Here is a 25,274-nt window from a genome sequence, read left to right on the forward strand (position 1 = left end):
ACGGAATTTGAGCAATAGGTTGAGTAATCAACCTTACGTTGAATACATTGTCTAAAACATATATAACTTTGAAAATTATTTTATTAAATCTTTTTTTTTACTTTATTAAATCTTTGTCATTATTTAAAATGTATCTTGCTGCAGTTGTTTTGCATTCTCTATTCTCTTTCTCATTCTTTCAATTTATTTATTTTTTTGAATAACTTTTTTGTTTTTATTCGCTATTGTCTGTAATACATAATTTGTCAAAAAAGTTTAGCTTTTTTTCACGGGCATAAAAATTCGAACGCGGCCACGCCCCCTGAGATCCGCCCTTTCGCGCTTGGCGGAAGTTGTCATCCTAACCGCTTCCTTCTTCCTGCGTCAAAACATTCCGGTGTGTCTATGCGGCGGTGGGCTCAAACGGTGCTTTTTGGATCTTTATGAGTGATTATGGCTGCGAGCGGCAGCACCGGTTCGGCCACCGAGCCTCCGGGACTAGAAACCCAGCGGCGGGAGATCGATAACCTGACCCAGAACCAACAACTCCGGGCCGGGGACAGCTGGTGAGAGAAACTTCAAATCAAAATAATAAACAAACAAGTATAAACAATTAGTAATGAGATTCGCGACTCGTTAGTGAGGTTAATTCGTAAAACATGACGTTGCGTTTGTGAGGCTTGAGGTTCAGATGTTTATTAGGAATCAAGCGAAACAAGCTCATGCGAAATAACAGATCATACAGAGACAAAATAAAAGAGGAAACGAGATATACATTTGTGTTTTTAAGTTTGATGCATATGTTTACATGTTTAATAAATGCTTTTGATTCGGTTTGAATATCATTAAGGCTTGACAAGAGGGTTGACAACTTGCCAGAATTCAACGTCCTCATCTGTAACTACTTGAGTCTCTTTCGGTTTGTTTTCATTGAACAGATCGGATCGTCTTATGACCTTGTTTAATTGTGTAGTTAGTTTCTTTAAAGATAGGATACACTTGAGTTTCACTTCCAGCTTTGGAAGGTGTGTCAGCCTGCTCTGGAAAACTTACTTTCGATTTGTGCCTGTTCTTTGGACAGGAAAGACAAAGCTGGTTTAAATGCCTTGTCTTTAAAGCAGTCCTGTCTGTCCCTAGCTAACCTTAACAGATTTGTCCTCAAGCTCGTTTTCTTTGACATAAGCAACAAATTCCTAATTTTATGACTTAAAAATGTCTTTGCAAGCAAACTGGCCTAATGTTTGATATCCACCAGGACAGTGTAATGCATGATGTTGCATTGATAAAAGTATATAGGGTTGACTGTAACAGGTAGATTACCTGTATTACAGGTATTTGTTGGACAAGAGATGGTATGACCAGTGGAAGGAGTATGTTGACACCGGAGACCAAAATTCCTCCTCTTATCCCGGAAAGATTGATAACACTGAGCTATTCGAGGGTAAGTCCGGCTATTATGTGATATTTCACATAATAATAATAAAGAAGAGGCATCATAATGATGATAACATTTGAGTTTTATGTGTATTTCTGGATTGCAGATCTGGATTCCTACCACCTGAAGGAACGGCTGGTGGAGAACGAAGACTTTGTCTTGGTCCCGGCAGAAGCTTGGCACAAACTCTTGTCGTGGTATGATATGATGGATGATCAGCCTGCATTGGAGAGAAAGGTAGTGTTTACATTAAATCTTTATCTAAAATCAATTCTTTATCAAAACCTTATAACTTGTTCTGCCTCCGAAGCAACTTTAGCGGATGTAAAAAGGGTTACGAATGCTTTTTCATGTTAAATATTTTTTTCCAGGTCATCGACCTTCCCAGCACTGTTAAAGTGGAGGTCTATCCTGTAGAGATCCACCTCTGTCTCTTTAGCAACTTGGAAAATACAGTGACTGCGCAGTTCAGTCGCACAGACAAAATATGTGAGTAAAGTGTGTTGCATTGCATAGTAAAATATAAAACGCATTTTGTTTTTAAAGTCACCATGAAACGGAAGTAGCGATTGCCATCTTTTCTGTATCGTGACGTACATCCGAGTGAAACGGCTTCTGAAGTGAGAAGAAATGTAGGGCGGGATGTTGGAAGTCGCAAAATGGAAGCAGATCTGAATGCCAGTTTGCAGTCAGTCATGGAGGAGATAGCCTCGACCTCACGCCATTCCTTGTGACAGGAAGTAAAGAGTCGTTTTTGATGTTAACGTTTTCAATTAGGGGCAGATTATGAGAGCACATGAATTTAAAAGAAATTCATTTACAAAAACCTTACAATAATCCATTAAAAAATTATGTTTTTAGTTTCAATTTCATGGTGACTTTAAGCAAATAATGGTTTATATATAAACCCACGCCATCTCAAGTTCAAACAACCACAGGTTTCACTGACATCCAGTGATAATGTTAAGTCTAAAAATAGTGCATATCATATCGTTATTTGGTTTGACATTTGTAGTGCAATGACATACATACAATTTTAGGGCTTAATTTTATGGTCCTATATTCATGTAGTCATTGTATGGTTTTATATTGATAGTTTATGTTGACAGATTTCAAAATGTTGTCTTAGACGTTGCAATAAAGTGCTGCAGGGATGACGTATTTTTGTAAGCCAACCCGGAAGTTGGCGGGGCACTGATTCCCTCGCCAAAAAGCCCATTTATTTATTCCATATACTTCTGGATTATCGCAAATAATAATCTGTGTGTTTAATAAAAGTTTATGACACTTACACGTTTAGTCCAACAAGACAATCTTTACAGATTAACTTTATGAATTTTGAAGTGTAAATATGCTTTCTAGAAATATAAAGCTAACCTTAGGCTATAAGCGAACTACACCACGGTCTCTCGACATCAACATCATCACCACCAAGCTTCCGACTGATCTTACAAACTTTATTAGACACATTTAAAAACATGTTTCCTGATAAGGAAATACCCTGTGGATAAATCTTTGTTGGGAATTGTGCCAAAGTTGTGTTGTTTTTGATAACGTTTAAAGTCCCAGACAATGTCTGTAGTCCAACTTGTTAGCAACTGCCCCTTTAAAGCACTTTAAAGCTTTAAAAAGTCACGAATGATGGTATTACTGGTGTTTTATGTCGTAAAATAAAACGTAAAGGTATCTTGGTTTTATTTTAACCCAAGATCTTATTTAACCCTCCTGTTATGTTTAAATTTTAGCAACACTTTTAGGGGCGGTTTCCCGGACAGGGATTAGACTAGTCCTAGACTAAAATAAACTTAAGAGCTGTCCAAACTAAAACAGCTTGCACTGACATATCTTAAAATACATCAATGCCCTTTGTTTTGCATCAAAATGCACACAAGTAATGTTTTTAGTAAGACATGTTTGGTAAAACTAGTTATATTCCCTAATTAAACTAAGGCCTAGTCCTGGTTTAAGATAATCTCTGTCCGGGAAACCACCCCATAATGTTTGGGGTCAAATTAACCCCAAATAGTTTTAATATAATGTTAAATAACTTCACATTTAAAATAAAATTGTAGGAAAAAAACAACTTTTTATATACATAAATTGTTTATTTAATAGATACATTTTTATGAAAAAATATGTTTTAAAGCACATACATGTTGTGAATATTTATAAAAAAAAGTATTAATGAAAAATTTCGTTTTTTACATATTAATGTAAAAAGTAAAAAAAAAACACTTATTAGATCAGTTTTACAGGAACACTGTGTGTATTGTATCTACATTTATATACTTGGCAGACACTTTTATCCAAAGTGACTAAAAGTAACTTACAAAGTCAAAAAGTATCAAGGAAAAGTCAAAAGTAGGTTTAAAAATACAATTATCATGTTTCTTTAGATATGGAAACTAGCTTTGAGGTCAATTTGACCCCAAACATAATAGGAGGGTTAACCAAAAACCCATTGACTTCGCGACGATGGAACCGAAAGTGCTAAAATTCGTATTTCGCTTCCGGGTTTTGCCTACAAAAATACGCCAACCCTGCTGCACTCTATTCATATACAGATTTTTACTTTAGAGATCAGTTTTATGTTTGGCGTGTAATTATAAAACATGGCGTATAACCCGTCAGTCAGGACTTTAGCTGATGTCGTACGTGAGCTGCAAACCTCCGTGTGTGTCAGTCTTTCAGGTATGTTCATAATGTGCATGTTTTTGTTTGCTAGATGCCTTACAGCAACACATACGACAACAGTTTTCCCTGTCTGAGACTTCTGAATGTCGACTATGGATGAGAAACACAGATACGAGCTCAGAGAGGTTACGCAATCTCAACATGACAGTCCTGGACGCCTGTCTCAGCTCTGGCATGGTAAAAACACACATCACACACCTCATTCATATTCACAGGATAAATCCGACCACCTATCTTGATAAATAACAGTTTAGTGCCCATGAATAATCCAGTGTTTACAGTAATAAATCCCCACCCACTGCCTCACCTGTTGTCACATGGGCAAACTTTGCTACTACAAGCAAAAATAAACACACGCTTGTATTTGTGACATGTTCATCTATTACCCACCCACTTCTCGTTTTTCCCATGCATGGGCGAGTGCTGTGTTTGTGTGTGGGAGTCATCGTGTCTTAACATGTTTTTCTTACTCCACAGACTGTGATCATGGAGATAAGGAATGCGGATGGTACGTGGCCCACGTCCAGACCTCAGATCATGTGAGTTTGGAGACATCAGGTTCTCACTCTCGCTCCAGAAAAGAAAGATACCTCTTCTGTTTTTGTTTAGGCAAATCCAGAGTCACGTAGCTTACGTGCAGAGCTCTTAAAGGGATAGTTCACCCAAAAATGAAAATTCTGTCTTCATTTACTTGCAACGAAAGATATTTGGATAAATGATGGTAACGGTACCATAGTAGGACAAACAAACAATCACTATGGAAGTCCATGGGTACCGTCAGCTGTGTGCATACTATCTATAATCAAAATATCTTCCTTTGTGTTCAACAAACGAAAGAAACTCATACCGGTTTAAACCACATAAGGGTGAGTATATGATGGCACAATTTTCATTTTTGGGTAAATTATACCTTTAAATAGAGGGATAGTTCACCCAAAAATGGAGGTGGTGTCATTAATGACTCACCCTCATGTCGTTTCAAACTCGTGGGACTTCCGTTCGTCTTCAGAACACAGTTTTCTATTTAGACCGAGAGCCTGTTGACCCTTCATTGAAAATCTATGTACGGTATACTGTCCATGTCCAGAAAGGCAATAAAAACATCATCAAAGCAGTCCATGTGACATCAGTGGGTCAGTAAGAATGTGTTGAAGCATCGAAAATACATTTTGGTCCAAAAATTACGACTTTATTCGGCATTGTCTTCTCTTCCGTGTCTGTTGTGAAGCGCATGCGCGAGACTAAAGTCACATGACTGCAGTGACGCGGTTGACGTAAGACGCGGCTGACGTGTTATCTGGTGCCCCCCAGCTGTTTTTTTGTTTTTGTGTGCCCGGGCTTCGTTTACAGTCTAAGGGAGACGCACACTGTAACTTTGGAAAAAAAACTTCATCCACGTCACTGCAGTCACATGACTTTTTTTTCAAACTTACAGCTCAGACTGTAAACAAGGCCCTGGCTCACACAAAAAAACAGCTGGGTCGCACTAGATAACACGTCAGCCGCGCCATACGTCATCTGTGTCACTGCAGTCACGTGGACTACTTTGATGATGTTTTTATTACCTTTCTGGACATGGACAGTATATCATATGTAGATTTTCAATGAAGGGTCAACAAGCTCTCTGACTAAATATAAAACATCTTAAACTGTGTTCAGAAGATGAACGGAGGTCTTACGCGTTTGGAGTCATTAATAACATTATTTTAATTTTTGGGTGAACTATCCCTTTAAGTAAACACAGAAACAATACTGTACTGTGTAATATAACATTCATATTTTACTATAATATATATTTGCTATTAGGTTAGGGTTATTATTTAACATTATATTTTTTCATGCATATAAGTGCTTAACAAATTTATTAGACCACCTGTCTGTTTTATCTCCAAGATCATCCAGCAGCAAATACTGTTAAGCCCGGGATACACTGCACGATAATTGGCTGTCCCAGACGAAAGATTGCCATCGTGAAACTATCGTCGCGATTTCTGTGATCGTGGCTCTCCATCTGTGGTCGTATGTCGTACAGTGAGAGAGGTTCAAAGACGGCCGTTTTCCCGGTCTTGCGTCTAAAGATAGCATACGATAGTTTTCTGACAGTGTCGCATGATCAACGCACAGTGTGTTTGCTGCTACGACCTGCGCGCCGTATTTGTTTACTACGACCGCATGCTGGTGACGTTGCGCAACGTGTGACGCAGCCGCCGAAGCTTCCGTGTCATCATCGTACAGTCTACACACCTCTCGTAACCGAGTTTAAACGATACATATCGCACAGTGTGATAAGGTAATGATCTTATAAGAGGACAAAAATCGTGCAGTGTATTCCGGGCTTTAGTTTAGGACAGTTATGGCACAAAACTTTGGTTTTATTAGGCACTTTGTAATACTTATATAATTACATATATAATACATATATTATTTGTAATACATATATTTACCCCGCTAAAACAGTATTTAAAAATCTGATTATTTACTGCATGTGTAAATGATGGCCACAAATGTTGTCTAGGCAGCTCACTAGGTGTTTTTTTAAGTATTCGGATACATTGGTATTAATGTGGGATTATTTTCATGCGTAACTCTGCTGATGAAGACACATATCGAGGGCTTCCTGGAGTGTGCGGCCTCACAAACCTGGGCAACACCTGCTTTATGAATTCAGCCTTACAGGTTAGAGACGAACTGATGCACACCCGGTCACACATCTGTGACTTATACAGATTACTATGTAGGTTGACGACTCCTTCCCAAAATGTACCCAACGCAATAGCTAATAAGCCCAGCATCACTATTACTATTACTCACTGTTAGTACTTCAGGTATGAACTGTATCTTAAATCATGTTGTTCAGGACTCCATATCTAGGTATAAGAAATCAAAACATCCTTACTTACATCATGTTGTGTGGTTTTGTACAGACAGGCACCAAAGTACTATTGGCCTCACTTTTTTTGGCAACGTCCTCTTTATTTTTTCCATCTTGTTCTTTACAATGTAGTGTCTAAGTAACACTCCGCCATTGACCGAGTACTTCCTGAAGAGCCTGTATCTGGATGAGCTGAACTTTTCCAACCCACTGGGCATGAAGGGCGAGATCGCAGAAGCTTACGCTGATGTCATCAAACAGATGTGGTCAGGACGGCACTTTTCTGTGGTACCTCGCGTGTTTAAGGTAACAATAATCTGCACAGGCATTGTTCTAATTGCATTTTTATTAAATTGTGAGCATGTTAAGCTGGATGAACAAAGAAGATAATAAACTATTTGAAAATGCTAAATATTGCAGGATAACACACTGAAACACAAAGAAATTGTATGATGTGTGTTTGTTTGTGTGTGCAGACTAAAGTGGGCCACTTTGCATCACAGTTCCTGGGTTACCAGCAGCACGATTCTCAGGAGCTCTTGTCTTTCCTGCTGGACGGACTTCATGAAGACCTCAACCGGGTCAAGAAGAAAGAATATATTGAGCTGAGAGATGCAGATGGCAGACCCGACCAGGTCTCAAAATTTGCTCTAAATTCCCTTTAAAATGAATGGAACAGCAGTTTGGAAAGAGAATAAAAAACTTCTAGACTTTACCAATTGAGTGGACAAATAGTTAACCCTTCCAGTCAGTGTATATGTAAGTGATGTTTGTAAATCTCAAATCTTTTCTGTTGATGTATTACAGGAAGTGGCTGAGGAGGCCTGGCGCAACCATCTTCGGCGAAACGATTCGGTCATCGTCGACACGTTCCACGGGTTGTTTAAGTCGACGCTAGTTTGCCCGGAGTGCCGCAAGGTCTCTGTGACTTTTGACCCCTTTTGCTACTTGAGTGTGCCGTTACCTGTCAGTAAGGAGAGGGTCATGGAGGTTTTCTTTGTCTCACTGGATCCCATGGCTAAACCGACCCAGGTATTGTACTAGATACACCATTCGTCTTTACTATTTTTCATGAGAGTCACACTGATAGGACAAAGCAAAGTATCAAAAGTTACATCTAGTCATAAATAGCATGGCTGTTTATCAGTCTGTCATCCCTGAACTTTGTATCGGAGACGAGATGATTTCCCTTAATGACAAAAAACAGAATTATAAGCATTGTTATGATGTGTGTATGCAGTGCCTCCCAAACCACTAGAGGGCCCCTTAGTGACTTTTTGGCAATTGACCTCACTGTTCTGCGAGATCAATTCGAAAGTCTAAGGGCCGATTCACACCGGCTGCGTGGCGTGTGCGTCTCAGCTGCGTAGCGTGTCCGTTTTTATTTAGGCTCCCATGTTAGCAAGTGTGACAGTTCACACCGCCTGCATGACACGCACATCTCAGGTGCGGCTCGAGCCGCGCCGAAAACGCGTGCAAGCATGCTAGGAATAGGACCGACGCCTATTTTTCACGCCACACGCAAGCGTCTTGGAAGCGTTTCCAGGCAAAATATATGTCACCTATAGCAACAGCAGCGTGTCAGTCACGCTTCTGGTATGTACAGACACAGAAAATGCGACGCAGCCGCCACGCAACTGACATGCAACAGATACGCCACGCAGCCGGTGTGAATCGGCCCTAACAAGCAGTCTGATCTTAGGGTACTTCCATGTCAAATTGCAATCGCTTTGTGCAGTGCTGCATGCATTATCGAAATGCGTCTTGATTTAATGGGCATGGTTTCTAACAAATTTAGCATCCGGAACAGAAAAGACAGCAAAAGTGCATGACTGCGTGATCATATTACCGTATAATTTACTGCCAGGGGAGCCACAGATTTAAGCTTGGTGCAGGAAACGCACTAAAATGATCGCATGTATACCTGAATGCACTGAAGTTTCCTTTGGATAAAAGCATCTCCCAAATTCATCTAAATGTTAAATGCACAAAATGTCCAGTACCAGAAAGCTTATGCATTTCTCGCTAGAAATTTTTCGTTTCATGATGTTCTCAACAGTTATTTTAACTATGCCAAGAGTTTGGCAGACATTTGATTTGATTTGAGTTGCCATGTCCACTTATTATGAACTACTAGATATTTCGAAAGTTGTTTATCAATATGGACAGTCGTGGGTTGTGTTTCTTTTTAGGCTTCATAGCACATTAAAATATGACCAGCAGTCTAATAGCATTCATCCCCACCATATAACCGTGCACATATGGGTGATTCTCACAAAATCCAGACTTATAAGGTGTCCAGCATCAGATTTTTTAAAAAAGCCCTTGAAGCCATTTTTTTTCCATTTGGTAATGAGAACTAAAAAGTTGTTTAGGTACTTTGACAAACAAAATTGTAACTTTTATCTGGAGAGAACAAATAAGAACTGCTTACCTGGTAGCCATCTTGAGTGTCACAGTCAATTATGTCCCTTCCAACAATTTTTTTTAAATGTTAGTTCCCTGAGGGCTTAAACAATGATTGTTGCGGAGGATGAGAAAATTGGTCTTGGACACATTTATATTCCTTATTATTGTCTCTACATTTACCAATGATCACCAAATACCACGTTTCTTTACTTACTTTATTTTTTAGATTTTTTTAATTATAAATATTTCCATGTCAAAGAACCCAAATCCAGTCATGGACACGTTGCGGTAATGAAAATTTTCCTCTTAAATGTGGAAAAAACAACAAAATTGTTTTTTTTATGATGTCATTTAAAATATGTTCAAAATAGTACACAAAGAGATGTTTGTAACTGTATGCCTCTTATTTTAATACTCTTCTTTTGCATTTACTTTTTTTATCTAAAGTACCATGACACCTTATAAGTCTAATTTCGCGAGAATCACCCACATATGAAGCATTGTCATTTCAATAATTTAATATGCAATACTGTAGCATTACTTTATATACCATGTACCTTACTGTATGTTGCTTAGTTACAAATAAGAAATGCATTGCATTAGCAGTCCAAAGGTCATTTGTTCCATCCTAAGGGAACATACATACTGATAACATGTATCTCTGTATAACTTTGTATAAAATCATCTGTCAAATGCATACATTTTAATGTACTGTATTTTAGTTGGTGACCTGGTGACCAACATGTATTTCTCTCTTGCAGTATCGACTGATTGTCCCTAAAGCAGGTCGAGTATTTGATCTGTGCGCTGCTCTCGCTCAAGCAACCAACATCCCACCCAACCAGGTTCAAAAAGCTTTAACTATACAACACACATGAATAATATCTGTGGTTTGATTAAGAATCTAACTCCTTACTTTATTATTTATAGTACTTATATTTGGTAAATAATTGATCTTCTATTATAAGATGGCTGTCGCTGATGTTTTTAATCACCGCTTCTATAAGATTTACCGGCCCGATGAGTCCTTGAGCTGTATATTAGACCGGGACGACATATTTGTGTAAGAAATCTGACCTGAGTAAACAGCCTGAATTGTGCATACACACCAATACAAACATGCACACTAGTGATGCGTGGGTTGATCCGAAATGAGCGAGTGCATCCAAGTCATCCAAAAATATTTTTAGTCATATTTGGGTTGCGGTCGGTCGGGTCATTTGAAATAAAGATGCGAATTTATTTTAAAATGCGGGAAAAGGAAGCGGGTCGGGTACAATATTTATTTTTTTGCGGTCCGAGTTGCGGGCGGGTTAGTTGAAAACGTCGGTGGGGTGCGGGTTGTTTATACATTGACTCGCGCATCACTGATGCACACATAGTATTTAAAGTTATGATGCAGATAGCTGCAGCTTTATTAATTGTTTAAGAAACCTTTGGTAATGTTTTTGCAGGTATGAGTTGAGCAGTGGCTCTCTGGATCAGGACACTGAAGAGGTGTTTCTGGCCATCTACATGCGCGAGCGCTCTCACTACAGAGATTACGGGTCGGGCAGCAACAGCTACGGCACGTCTCTGTTCGGTCACCCGCTGCTGATGTCTGTACCACGCACGCAATGCACACGGGAAGATCTCTATGAGCTCCTGCTTAAAAGGCTAGCGTAAGTCACTTCACTATGTATTAACTTGTTTGGTGTGCCGCAGGCAAATATCAGAATCCTTTTAGCATACTTTTGTTTTTTTAATGGTGCCATAATGATTGATGCTCAAAGTTTTATGCAAAAACTGCAACATAAACTCTAGCTGTAATGCATCGATTTGCATAAAAACAAACTGCTTCTTTTGTTAAGTTTAAAAGCACTGTTTTGCATTTATAACCAAACTGTCATTGTTATTCCCTGCACAGGCGGTATGTGCGACCACTTGACCCCTCAGAAGAAGTAGAGGAAGAAGAAGAGGATGAGGACGGTGGAGATGAGGAAGTAGAGCTGTATAAAGCACAAACCAATGGAGTTAGTGATGGTATGACACTTCTTTTCTTAATCAAAGACTGCATTTACGCAGTAAGTATTTAAAGGATTACTCCACTTTCATAAGTTAAATATATAACTAGCACCAGGTGCATCTGATTGTGCAGATGAGGGTGAAGAAGACTCTGAGGAGGCGGGGCCATCCAAAAAAGAGGAAGAAAGCACACCGATTGAAGAAAACAACAGCGGCCATTCAGAAGCCAGCCCAAACAGCGAGGGGGACGCGAGAGCTGACGAGGAGTCGTCAAGCAGTGAACAGGACCGGGGCAGCAGTACAGAGGAGGGCCAATCAGCATCTGGCAGCACAGACACCAATTCCCAAGATGCGACTGACGGGGACCAAGGTGCCGGAGCCGAACATTCGGGAAGGGAAGCGGAGGAAGATGATGAAGAAGATGGAGAGGGGGCAGCATCTTGCATACAGGCAAATAAGAGACCTCCAGGAAGACGGCGCTACGTGGAGAGGCGGAAGAAAGCCCTCTTTACCATTCAGACGGTCAACTCGAACGGTACCACAGAGCGAGGAATGACGGATACGGGCGGCAGCTTGTCACTGAGCTGTGAGTACACGCGAGTTTTTTTGTGATTGTTGCGGGAAAAATCCTTGATCTTGTGACATGTTTTCTTAAAAAATGCGATGGAATATGCGGGATATTTATGCAATTTTATGCAATAAAATTGTGTGAACTTGCAAAAACTGTTTGCAGCTTTTCAATTATGTTCACGTCGCGTAATTACGACGTCACTTCCTAACATTCCCATGACAGCAGGGGGTATGGCTGCGCATGTGTGAAGTAAATGCAACATTTTCTTCAACTTTCTGCTAAAATATATATGACTTTTTGCTACGAAAATTATGAAATCATGCAAGCAGAAATCTGCAACTTATGCGGCGTATTTAAAAAATGCGGCCCCTGCATAAATATTCAGACTTTGACTGATTATGCTTTGAATCATGCGATCGCATAATCGGGTGATTCTCACGAAAACTTGGTTTTAAAAAGGTCAAGCATGAAAATGTAAAAATTGCTTACATTTTTCTTTTTTTCCCACCAGACATTGAAAAACAAAGTCTGGAGTAAATGGGAACATTAATTTAAAAACTTTTACTTATCATTTAACACTTTTTGTAACATAATTAAAAAAATTAGTCCTAAAAAATCTCATTACCGCAACAGTAAGAAAACATCAACACTGACATATTTTCAAAATGACATGACAAACTTGAAAGAACATAATTTGGAGATTCTGCACATGCATTTAAAATCAAAGTATTATGCTTCTATTAATTAAATTAACATTTAATAAGCATCTGTTGCGGTAATGATAATCAAAATGTCATGTAAGCATTCTGACACGACAATATTTCAAATTTACTGTAAAAAATGATCTTACCTGGTAGCCATCTTGAAGTAACTGGTCCATGTGCTTGGTCACTCAAAATCAAACTTTATTAAAATTCTGTATATGTGCTTAAACTGTTCTCAAAAAGTGTTGCGGAGGATGAGAACATCAGGCATGGACACATCATTTTCCTAATTTTTCTTCATTATTATTATACATGAATATTCAGTAAATATTTTTCCTGTCATCTAAAGTAGTCTAGCAAAACATCCATTTATTTATTTTTTTCTTAATATTTTTGTGTTAATTTGATTAAATTACAACATAACGCATGTTCAAACACAGCCGGACACATTGCGGTAATGAGAATTTCAGCAGAAAATGAGATAAAATTTCCAATTATAAATTCTTATGTTGAAATCACACATTGTGCAAGGTAGAACACAGTATTGTGGTAATTCTGATGCTTTTTAATGTTACTATATTACACATTTTAAAGCTAAAATCATTAGTGCCGTGGTGTTTCAATGGTTTCGTGAGAATCACCCAATCATGTTTTTCTGGAGGGACTGATTGGTCAAAAACTAAAGCATCTGACACACATGTAAATGAATCAGAACAGTGTCCTTATTGCAATTTCCATCCCCATCCATCTTTTTAAAGTTCTGCTTTAAAAGATGCTTTGTAAAGGGTTATTTATGTATGAACAAGGGTCTTTACATGGTCTCTTTTGTCTTGACGGCTCAGTTTAGAGATGAGCTGGTGTAGTTTTTATTCAAAGGTTCCTGCAGTGAATGACATGAGTCACTGTTTGTCTTCAGCGCAAACATACGTGGCCATCGACTGGGACCCCGACATGAAGAAGAAATACTATAATGAGAACGAAGCCGAGGTGAGATTTCTAATGAGCGCTTTGATCAATAAGAATCACTGTGTCTGCTTTTCCATTAAGATCTGAATAATATCTTATACAAGAACACTCGAGCGGGCTTGTCAGTTTAATGGGTTTGGTGTATGATCATTTTCAAAGAGAGATCAACTGCTGTGCTGAAAATGAGATGTTTTTAAGCTCGATTATAAAGCACAAAAATTAAAAGGGAAAGAATTTATAGAGATAAAATCACATTTTCACTTTATTCACAAACATGTAGGGTTGGGAATTAAAAATCAATTCCGATTCTGGAATCGGATCCTTAAGGTCACATATCGGATCCTTACTATAAAATTAAAATATCAATTCCTGCATTCGTATTTTAAGAGCTTGGGTCTTTCATTCATTTGTACCTGACCTAGTTTACTTAAAGATCTTTGTATTCACATTATTTTTTTTTTAAGTCACGTAGCCTGAATCAAGTGAATGCACCTGTGTGTGACCTCTGCGTTTACTAGCTGATTCAAATGAAATTTTTTAAAGAAAATTAAACATTGTTTATACTACTGTAAACCTAGTTTAACTATGGTATTCATAGTAAAACCGGATTTACAAATTGTCACACTATAGTTACTAGGTCTGGGTATCGATTCAGATGTTCCAGATTGATTCGATTTTGATTCACACTCTATCGATTTGATTCTCAGGCTGATTTTTATACTCGATTCTTGAGTCAACTCGATGAATATAGATTTAATACAAATACTATACTTAAAAAAAGATCAGTGAACAGAAGTATACAAGTTGATAATTAATAAAAAAAATAAGCCACAAGCCCACAACACTATCGTCATTGTCTTGCTTGTGAAATCTAAAATGCTTTCATACCTTGGACTATTTATGTGAATGTGGGATCAACGTCAATGAAGCACCTAAACCCACCATTTTAAGCACTGAATGAATGAATGACAGGCTCGCCTCTCTCGCTGCTTGGTAACATTGCGCAAGGCAAAAAAGAGGATAAGTGCTTTCAGTGAAAATATATCTGATTCCTTTTAATACAGTCTGAGACTATAGTATCTCACTATCTGGCAAACAAGCGTACAACTTGCTGAGGGTGAAAACTATGGTAATGCAAGACTGTCAGTCAGTGGCTGTGGGTGGGGCTTTATCAGTATGACATCACATTGGTAAGAGAATCAAAACGGGATGTCTAATGAGACTGCTTTGATTTAATAGGCAGGGTTCCCACGTGTCCTTGAAATCCTTGAAAGTTTGTGAATCTGGGGAAAAAATTCAAGGCCCTGAGAAGTTATTGAAAATATACATACATAGATACAGGTCATTGAAAGTGCTTGAATCTATTTTATGCAAGAAGTTTGCTGGGAAAAAAACATATTATTCCCTGTGTAGTGTAGGATAATATCATAAAAGGTCTAGACTTTTTAAGCACACGTGCTAAACTGTTCGCTTTAAATGCTTATATCTTCTATATGCGAATGTTGATTCATACCAAAATACTTTTTTGCATAGTTGTGTTTGACACATGAAAACGTCTCGGGTTACGTATGTAACTGTTGTTCACTGAGAAGGGAACGAGACGCTGCGTCTCTCTTGTCATACTTCCTGCGTCCCTGTAACGCCGTCTTTGGCAATATTTCAGATAGCGATATACTTCCTGGCTCCCGCGTCACCCTGTCTTTGTTGTTAAGTCTCATCATTGGTTGAATTTGATATACACATTCAGACACACTTACCCCTGGAGGCGTCCCCAAAGTGTCACCGCAGTGACGCAGCGCGAGTTCCCTCCAAAGGGAACTGTAACAATGTATCTTAAAAAGTAAAATGATGTAACCTTGATCTCACTTGAAATGTGTCCCCACATTTAGTCCTTGAATTTGAGGGTATTAGACCTGGAAAGGCCTTGAATTTGAAGTTAATTAAGATGGGGGACCCTAAATAGGGATTAAAAAATGAGTGCATTTTTATTTATTGTAAGGTGGTTGTATTCACACACTGCCAACACACATTTATGTCTAAACACAAGTGGATTTTGCATAATAGGTGCCCTTTAATGCTTTCAGATTAGTGCTAGCATGAAATGAGAGAAATGAAATCTAACAAACGTCTAACTTCTGTTTTTCATGCTTTGTTTCTTTGTTGAACCTATTAAGTCTCTGCTAACACAACACTTGTGTTTATGCAGAAATACATCAAGCATCAGAGTATGGACGTCCCTCACCAGCAAAACGTAGTACAGCTACAGGAATGTATAGAGCTTTTTACCACGGTAGAGACACTGGAAGAGGAAAACCCCTGGTAATTCAATCATTTTATATGCGTTGTAAAGCAATGACTTTTTACCCGTTTCACTTCTCAGATTAGTGGACAGTTAAGTTGATACAGAAAATGTTTTTGTCTCTCTTTTCTGTCGAGGTTTGCTGAATCCTCTGCAAACGTAGCTTAAGTAACCGTTTATGTTTTATGCAGGTATTGCCCAATGTGTAAGAAACATCAGCTTGCCACTAAGAAATTGGATCTGTGGTCGTTGCCCGAGGTTCTCATCATCCATCTGAAGCGTTTCTCCTACACAAAATACTCACGAGAGAAACTGGACACCATTGTGGATTTTCCTCTGCGGTACGATGTGTTTTCTCATGCCAGATTAAGATTTGTAAATGTTCTGCTTTTCTGGGTGGAATGATGTAATGGTGCTTATAATGGAAACATCTCTTATTTCTATCTGCAGGAGTTTGGACTTTTCAGATTTTCTGCTAAAGAAGACATCCAACAGTGCTGAACCTCCCTGTACATACGACCTGATCTCGGTGTCAAACCACTACGGTGGACTGCGGGACGGTCACTGTATGCATCAATCTTTTGTGTTCTTGGGAAATCAGCCTTGTGTTTTTACTAATCCTGTACTTGTTTTCCACTTCTTTTAACTAGATACTAGTTATGCCCGCAACAAGGATAATGGTCAGTGGTATTACTTTGATGATAGCAAGGTGACCTATGCAAGGGAGGAACAAATTGTGGTAAGAGTCATGGACATTTCTGTGGTTTGATTTGTTGAAGTCAACATTAAAATTAATGAACACGTTACACTTTTCATTATTTTACATGAAAACATCTACCGTATTTTCTGGACTTTAAGCCGCAACGAAGTATAAGCCGCATCATTCAAAAATGCATCATTAAGATGAAATAACATATATAAGTCACAGTTGCGTTTATTTAGAAAATTATTTCACAAAATCCAAGCCGAAGAACAGACATTTAATCTGGAAAGGCGAGTTATTCAACTAAACAATAGCAGACAGAACAGCAGGCTGAATAGATATCTGTACGTTTAAGTAATATTATCATTTATTTAAACGATAAACCATAGCATACAGAACTTACCTGGATGGTTGAATAGTATAAATTAACCGAACAAGCCAACTAGCGTGAAGTTCGCAGACTCGTCATTCCACATCACTGAATTAATTAAATTACATAAATACAGAAGCAGCATATACAGTAGCGGACTCTTGCGGCTATAGACGGTAATGATGTCTCTTGCCTCATAAATGTCCAAATTAATTCATACTGACTTACAAGGTGCACCTGACTATAAGACGCAGCACCATTAATTATTTTATTTTTATTTTATCATCAACATGTGAAGAATATTTGTGACCTGTGCTGGCAAAATAAGTCAGAATGAGCAAATTTATTTATATTATTAATAAAGTTATTTATATTTTTACATTCTCTATTAAACTTCAAAACGATATATGATTTGTTGGAATCTGACAAAAACTGACACAGCTACACGTGTTTGAAATTGACAGCAAATTCAATTTTGAGAAAAATCGATTAAAAGATTTAATGAGGGTTTAAAAGCAAAATCACTGTAAAACTAATAGATTTAACACACACAAAGTCAAAAACAATATCTATAGGAAAAATATATTTTCAACTTTTTTCTTTCTTTTATTGTTTGATTGACATTTGAGAAAGACAGCTTTTATAAGATCGACTGTATAAGGATCTGATATAATCTTACACATCAGATATTTTTACACAAGACTAAACCAAACATTCACTTAATTATATCTGCGTGAATTCTTGTCAAACCGATATTTTTAAAACTTTAATTCTGTGTAGATGTTTATATATCGGAGTCGAGCGCAAGCACGTCTCTCCATGCGTTTGATCTGTCAGTCAGTGCGAGGAAGATTGATTTCACGTGTTATCGCTCGCTCTTAATAACTGTTTTAACATCAAGAAATCCTGCACTTTATTTTCTAATTCTTGCCTGTTTTAAAACCAAAACCAAAATGTCACATACATGTGGATGGAGACGCATCTTTGTTTTAGATTAAGCATTTAGAAAACGTACAAATAAAGATCATTTTAGATGTTTATTGAGTGTTTAGGGCATTGGGATCGCTAGACGAGGGCTTAATTTACTTATTTTAATAAAAACCTCAATTTCGACCAAAATCGACATTTATACTTTCTTTTGCATCTAGCTCAAAATTAGACAGTGCGCATTGCGACTCATTTTGCCAGCGCGGGTCACTTTTTTAACATGGTAATATATTGATCCTAAAGCAGGGAATTAGTTTTATTTCATTAATCGCTTCATTGGTAGAGCATTGCATTAGCGGATAGTTTCAGCTGGAGACCTTTATTAAACAATATTTTGATTGATTTTGACTTTTAAAATGTGTACATTTGCTAAATCTAAAGTTTTTATCCTACAGTTTTAGGGCGTCGCACACCGGACGTGCAGCTGCTCAGCCCCACGCAGCGTCGAGTCGCGTCTAGGACAACTCTGAGGTTTCGTACACCGGAAGTGCACATTAAATAGTGCAAGCTTAGTCAGATTGCGTCTACTTCAAAATGCTAAATATACGTTAGCAGCTAACGATTTGAGACAAATTTGATGTTATTTAATGTTAAACTATGTGAGTGGTGCGACAGGGATTTGAGCAACTTCCTGAGTCAAAGCTGGGCGACACGGACAGGTGCTATCTGTGGGCACCGGTGTACGTATACTCATAGAAAACAATGTGTTCGATTTTTATTTTTAGAACAGCGCGGCGCTGAGCTGCGCGTCTAGTGTGCGACCCCCTTTACACTGCAGTGATTGTTTGTGATTTACTGTTTTCAACATAAACTCATCCTACGTCATGTAAAGAACATTCTGTGAAAATATAACCTTGATATCTTAAATATTGACTGAGTAAAGCCTGGAGTATAGTCAGTTTTTTACATGAATGCAAACCGATGAAAGCACAGCCTTGTAAAGCATAGTTTATTTGACCCGTACGTGTATACATACATTTGATGCATGCACGTTGTGCAAAATGCAATGCATGTCCATACAACGTTCTCCTGTATGTACATAAGCGGCCTTTGCGTACAAAGTATGCACGGTTACAAAAATCTGACTCTGTGACAAAAATTCTGATGAATAGTACACGTGCATATGTGTAAAAAATTGTACTATACTTTTAGCTTAAGATCATGTCAATCAAACTTTGATTGGGTCACATATAGATAAAATTCAAGCTAGATGAAACCGACGTGGACCACAGATGTAGTCTTTAAATGTAACGTTTTATTAAATGTTCCTCTTTTTTTTAGACGAATGCCGCCTACCTCCTGTTCTACCAGCGCCAAGACAAGATCCGCCAGCCCACCGTCCCTCCACCCGTACCCTCCTCCACCAATCCAGTTAACCACATTACTGCCCAGACCCCGGAAGACGTGGACGGAGCCTCTTCTTGTGTCAGCATGGAGACGGACTGACATCTACATCGTTCTACCTCTCGTCACTTCCGTCGTCACCTTTTATTCAGCATCATCGTGGTCTCTCTGATTTATGAGAGATTTTTGTTTTGTTTAATCGCATACAGCAGAAACTTGAACCTCTGCCGTTTCTCCCACAGGAGATGGGAGCCAGGGGCAACTCTCTCTCAGGCTGGTGCGCAAGCATCATGGGGTGGGAATGCAGGGTTGGTTAATCGACTTGTAATGACAAACTCAAGGAAACTGGTTGGGCCGGTGGTGGCGGATTTAGAGATCGCACGCCGATTAGTGCATTGATCCAACAATGCTAAGAATTTAGTGAACGAGGTTACACTGCAGCTACGTTTGCGGTCATTTAACTCACAGCTTTTTTTGATGCTCTTAAGCTTGCTTCTCTGAGCCAGCTACGCTGCTGTCTAAAATGTTTAATGTAAACGCACAACCGTGGTTTTGTCGCATCGCTCAGCTGAGTCTGATTGTTTCGAGCAGCCATGTTCTGTGTGGTAGCTTTTAGCCGGGTGAGGGTGTTTGCCCTCATTTCTCATATCAGGGACATTACTGACAGCTGTTGCAATATAATTTCTGCTATTTCTCTTGTAAAGAGGGGTGAACTTTTGGGAAAGGTGGGCTTTCTATATACTCAAATTATTTATTTTCTTAATTTACAGATGCTTATGAGCAATGAAAGAGCTATTCTGATTTTAAAGAGCAGCGTCTACAGATCTTCCGTTTTTATTTTCCAAGTTTTCCGCTTTGGTAAACATCCTCTGTTGCGGGACACAAACGGAGGTCTATTTTCCAACGACACTTTGCATTTTTATCTCGGATGAAACGACACAACAGGATTTGAATATAACGTTCACTTTGACCGATCGTGTGCAGTTTATAATGAACTCTTTGGAGCAGCGAGAATATTTTGGCAAAGTGCTTTCTGGATAGAGTGCTTCACGTGATTTTTAAAGCGCTTCTGTACAGTATTTTTGTATTGTAATAAATGTTGTATTATCTTTGATCATCTGGATCAGATGCTGGGAATGGGGGAGCTTTCATTTTATTTTGTTAATAATTATAGATTGAATATATGTAATTGTATACACAGCTTTTGATATAAATAAACAATGACTATAAAATTAAAGTTAGATGAGACACGTTTGGCTTTCATCATGTTTTGCCACTGTATTGGGGGTAGTGGGAAATGCATTTCTATTTCGATTTTGTTGGATAGCCACTTGGTAAAGTTAAGGTCTTAATGCTTTTTCACATGCACTTCCTGTAATTTTATATGCAAATACTGTCACTATGTGAAAGGACTCCATCCTCTCATTCATTTCTATTTATATAAACACATACATATGAATATCACAAAACCTATCAACATCATGTTATCCTATTGAAGAAAAGGTAAATTATATCTCATTTCTGCACATTTATAATGTAAACTTGCTGTAAGGTATATTTTTGGTTTACGGATGATTCACATCACTTGTCTGTCATTTTGTTTGGGTTTAACTTCAGCAACTGTTCAGTTATTAAATGCAAACGTTTCATAGCATTTCAGGTTTACTGGTTTTAAATTAAATGCACAAATAATTCCATATTACTAAGAAAAAATAATAATAAAAAAAAAGGGATTGTCTACAACAATCCTATTTCTTTTATTTAAATATTAAAATAATTCTGTTTCAAATTAAATGTAACCTCCACTGGTTTAATTTATCCATATTTTGTTCAAACTCAGAATTAGTGTATATCTTTGTAACAATATTATAAAGCCCATTAAACTGCCAGAGTAAATCTTACAAGGTGTCATGAGGACATTGTGTAGAAATTAAACATTGTAAATAAGTGATAAATAAAAGATTTTAATTTTGTGTGTGTGCTCTGTTGCCTGCAGTTTTAGTTTAATAAGAAAATGATTGTTCGGTAAGACCGTTTCAAATGAGTTTCTGCTCCGCATGATTCAAAAGCTTTCAGGTGAATCATTTCCTCTCAGGCTAAAATTGATTTCCTCACCTCAGGATTCTGAATCAAGTTGATTAAACATTACATTACATACTGACCTCTTTAACTCTTGCACATATCAAATATAGTATCTGTTTGCTACATTCAATTTGCTGTTATAATATCTGTGCATCTGAACGACAGGTTTTTATTAAATAACTGATTGTGAAGAAAAAAAAACAAAATAGACGTCTACTGGTTTACAGCCACACAGCAACTGTATAATGAAAAAACCATGCTGTTTTATAAACTTTCCAGAAACAAGGCATCAATTCACACATAAATATTATTTAGACACACAAACAAAATCTCTGTTAACATACTTTTGTCAAAACTAAACAAGTTATTCTAATATGAAATATGTTTAGTCCTTACGGTAAACATTTGTGGCATCATGTATGCATGCTATCTTTTGACTCTCTTTATAACACTTTCTTCATAAGATTATTATAAGCATCATTCACATCAATGCTTTAAAGCAGCAACAGTTGAATCAATAATCTCAACAATGTGATCACATAAGCCATCAGGCAGACATCAGAACATTGTTTCAAAGTCTTGGCTGAAGAGTCCTCTAAAGTTCAGATCTCGACACATAAGTTCCTCCTCAACGTTTTCTAGGGCCCATTTGTGCTCCACAATCTCCAGGGCTTCCCATTCACTCTGAAAAACAGATTCATTGACATTATTATTATTATTATTATTAAATCTTTATTAAGGACACAAAATCCTGGTCCATAGTATTAAAAAGAAAAGCTTACAAAACAAGTATAAGAATTTACACAAAAATGGAAAAATAGAAAAATACTATACATTATTTATACATATAAAGAGGAGCGCCAGTGCTTCCAAATTCTTGAAGTTTTGACATTGATTTTATCTTTAAAATTGACTGAGTAAGGTCATGTCAAAGATAATCAAGGTTATATACACTTGTAAACATTTGAAGTGGATCAAAAGCTTTTCTAAATGTTGTCCAATACCTGTTCCTGTCTTAGGGCAACTTTGATAAAATTTTTTGATCCAGATCAAATGTTGACTAGTATATATTTACAAATGTTCAGTAAATTACAAAAAAAACACTTTTGATTGGTTTCACAGGCAGGATCACACTGAATAAATCCAAACAGTTCTGAATTAAGCACCAAACAGATTTTGTGTGCCTCAATAAATACGAAGAATAAAATAAGACAAAAAAGGACAACCCCAACCCTGGATGGTAATTTAACCTATTGGTTGTTGTAACCCATTTATCGGTCAAAAATAAAAAGTTTCTGTATTAATTTAACCCAATGTCTGGGTTTGTCTGTTTTTGACCCAGCACTGAGTTAAAAGTAACCCAGCATTTTTTTAAAGTGTAATTTTGCAAGTATTAAACGGTAAGATGATATGGTTATGACATTTGGGCCAGTCGCATGTTTATTTATGGAGTCATTTTTTTGTTGTTTCCAGATTGGGTTGCACAAACCAATATGTCCACTGTGAGCATAACTGATACACTACCAATTTTTTTTTTTACTTTTAACATTTTATATCATAAATACATCTATAATCCAACTATTAATTGCTAACTTAAACTGTTCTTACGTCATTTTAAGGCTTCAAATGCTTTTTTCCAAGTTCATGCTTGTCATTAAGTTAATGTAGCTAAATTCTGGGCCATCTCAGCTGGACTTTTATGCACATTTCTATCTATATTGGCATTACATTGCACATCTTACATATATTTTTTAATGTCAATGTTAATTTTATTTATATAGCACTATTAAACACAACCATGGGTTGACCAATATGCTGAACAACAACGATAAAAACATTTAAATAAGACAATACAAAATAATACTATAAAACAGTACCGTAAAAAAAATTGTCAGTTTTAAAACGCCAAATTTAAAAAGGTAAGTTTTCAACATAGATTGTAATAAAAATTTGTTATGTCCTTTCATGCACCTAATTTCTACTTTTTTATTAATTCTTTAAATTTCATTTTTTTTTACTATTCTTAATCTCTTGTTTTTTCCCCCATAAGTTTAGTCAGACATACGCATTCCACTACATGTTGCACTTTGTAAAATTGTGTATCATGACAATAAAATTTGACTTTAAATATAGCTAAAAATGACTTACCATTCTTTTGATAACTCAAAGAGAGTAGAGTATTTGCATCACACATTGCAGTTCATGTTTTACTCTTACCTTAAAAGCTTTATTAGGATCAGGAGGCATCGCCATTGCTGCCCCGGTCATTTGATCCTGCATAATTCTTGACTGATCTGCAGCTAAAAATAAAATTAAACCAAGCTTTAAATTACACAGAAAGACTCAAATGCCATCTTAAGATACAACACAGACATTTTCTACATGCACATTAATGTCAATTTCTCAATATCATGCACAAAATTTACAAACCATTATCTTGTCCAAGAATAAGAGTGTACATGCTTCTGAGTCCAAAGACATTGAGAAAATACCAGGAAGCTGAACTCACCCTGTACGAGCAACAGATTTAATAATTCAACACTAATACAAATATGCAGATATGAGGAGAAACACATCAACAGTGTACCAGGAGGCATCCAGCGATAGCAGCTCAATACCTCGCTGCAACATCGGCTTAAATCTGAGAGTCAATGGAAATGGGACTTTAGCTGTGGGGAAAAAGCACAATATGGTGATAAAACAATTTTAATGTTAATAAGAAAATTATTAAACTTTTACAAGCCAACTTGTAAAAGCGGTTAGGATGATGTATTAGCCGTATCCAGCTTGACCTTAGTTGTGACAAAACCAGAAAAGGCCCAGTTGATCCATCCTCCAATCAGAATCATTGGCAGCACATTGGTCAGATTACCTTTCATCATGTCTGTTACCATGCTGGTATCTGCAAGTGAAAATGGGATGTGTTAGCGTTATTACATTCGAACATTATGAAAAGTATTACAAAAGTGAATTCACCTGCATGTTATAGTAGGTCATATCTGTCATGGGGTTTTTGGGAATCACCTTTCTTTTGACCTTCTTGAAGAATCCAGTCTCTGGGTTGTTGAAATAGTGTTTCCTCATGGCAAATGACTGAAACAGGACAATGACATAAAAAATGCATTTCATCCAAAAACGTGGGAATAATCATGTTGATTTAAAGTAATTTCTACCTGCTTGGGAAGATACTTTCCATTTTCTCTCAGTATGCGGCTGCGTAGTAACACCTGGCTTTAAATTAAAATTTAAAACCTTGAATTAATTGTATTATCCTCACTTGTAAGTGAATGTTTTAAAAAATAAACATCTTTTTTTTTATCTTTTTTTTAGTATTATATATAGTGTAGTATACTTTGTAGCAGGAAATAATTTAAAATATTATCTGGTATATTTGCACAGAGCATATAAATATCTGAATAACACACCTGTATCAGCCTCTTACCTGTCAGACAACTGCTGCAGATCCACTTTCTTCTCACTTTGAAGAAGCTTAGTGACGTAATGACGCAGGACGCCAACTAAGAACGTGATGAAGACTATGGGCAACACGACCCACAGTCGAATATTGGAGTCTAACAGCAGTTCTGGACCTGACATAACTAACTTACACAAACTAACCTTAACAGTCTGACGTCAAAAACACTTTTAGATATCACTGAAGAAGACTTGATTAACCACGTCTTTAGACTGTAAATATATATGCAACGACCTGCGCGAATTTTAAGATAATTTTAACTTTTTAAATAATGGCACGGTAAAAAGTTAAACTCTGTTTGAAGTAATACGACAGTAAGAGCACATTGCGGTACGAGCATGCGCTATCTGCGCAGCTGCTGTTTGACCTTTATACCCCAA

At 37.3% G+C, this 25,274-nt stretch overlaps 2 protein-coding genes across 3 annotated transcripts; one reads left to right on the forward strand and one right to left on the reverse strand.

The window, feature by feature from the left end:
• Positions 1 to 310: 310 nt before the first annotated feature.
• On the forward strand, positions 311 to 20,574 carry usp11 (ubiquitin specific peptidase 11). 2 transcript variants are annotated; one of them, XM_073868160.1, is made up of 21 exons: positions 311 to 545; positions 1,311 to 1,420; positions 1,521 to 1,651; positions 1,786 to 1,903; positions 4,140 to 4,285; positions 4,586 to 4,643; positions 6,684 to 6,784; positions 7,113 to 7,286; positions 7,457 to 7,615; positions 7,788 to 8,012; positions 10,151 to 10,234; positions 10,358 to 10,452; positions 10,844 to 11,050; positions 11,296 to 11,411; positions 11,509 to 11,979; positions 13,585 to 13,655; positions 15,841 to 15,953; positions 16,125 to 16,274; positions 16,384 to 16,499; positions 16,584 to 16,672; positions 19,275 to 20,574. In XM_073868160.1, the coding sequence occupies exons 1-21, from the start codon at positions 433 to 435 to the stop codon at positions 19,437 to 19,439; spliced, it is 3,012 nt and encodes a 1,003-aa protein (XP_073724261.1). In that variant the 5' UTR covers positions 311 to 432; the 3' UTR covers positions 19,440 to 20,574. The 2 variants fall into 2 exon arrangements, with proteins under 2 accessions (XP_073724261.1, XP_073724262.1); XM_073868161.1 differs by having other exon boundaries at positions 313 to 545; positions 11,527 to 11,979.
• An 879-nt stretch (positions 20,575 to 21,453) lies between these two features.
• Positions 21,454 to 25,261, reverse strand: LOC129415034 (ER membrane protein complex subunit 3). The gene is made up of 8 exons (XM_073868162.1): positions 24,862 to 25,261; positions 24,593 to 24,650; positions 24,416 to 24,512; positions 24,213 to 24,318; positions 24,007 to 24,084; positions 23,850 to 23,929; positions 23,637 to 23,719; positions 21,454 to 22,103 (listed from the first exon to the last, which is right to left on the reverse strand). Exons 1-8 carry the CDS (start codon positions 25,014 to 25,016, stop codon positions 21,978 to 21,980), a joined length of 783 nt encoding a protein of 260 aa, XP_073724263.1. The 5' UTR covers positions 25,017 to 25,261; the 3' UTR covers positions 21,454 to 21,977.
• Positions 25,262 to 25,274: the final 13 nt, after the last annotated feature.

The sequence above is a fragment of the Misgurnus anguillicaudatus genome, chromosome 5 (genome assembly GCF_027580225.2).
Source record: "Misgurnus anguillicaudatus chromosome 5, ASM2758022v2, whole genome shotgun sequence".
Classification (NCBI taxonomy): Eukaryota; Metazoa; Chordata; class Actinopteri; order Cypriniformes; family Cobitidae; genus Misgurnus; species Misgurnus anguillicaudatus.

Excerpts from the sequence above, each read along its gene's own strand:
- usp11 (XM_073868160.1), top strand. The coding sequence starts at position 433 with ATGGCTGCGAGCGGCAGCACCGGTTCGGCCACCGAGCCTCCGGGACTA. Across the intron at positions 546-1,310 it reads CTCCGGGCCGGGGACAGCTG|GTATTTGTTGGACAAGAGAT; the intron begins GTGAGAGAAACT and ends CCTGTATTACAG. Across the intron at positions 15,954-16,124 it reads CTGGAAGAGGAAAACCCCTG|GTATTGCCCAATGTGTAAGA; the intron begins GTAATTCAATCA and ends TGTTTTATGCAG.
- LOC129415034 (XM_073868162.1), bottom strand. The coding sequence starts at position 25,016 with ATGTCAGGTCCAGAACTGCTGTTAGACTCCAATATTCGACTGTGGGTC. Across the intron at positions 24,319-24,415 it reads CAAAAACCCCATGACAGATA|CCAGCATGGTAACAGACATG; the intron begins TGACCTACTATA and ends CACTTGCAGATA. Across the intron at positions 23,930-24,006 it reads CTATCGCTGGATGCCTCCTG|GGTGAGTTCAGCTTCCTGGT; the intron begins GTACACTGTTGA and ends TTGCTCGTACAG.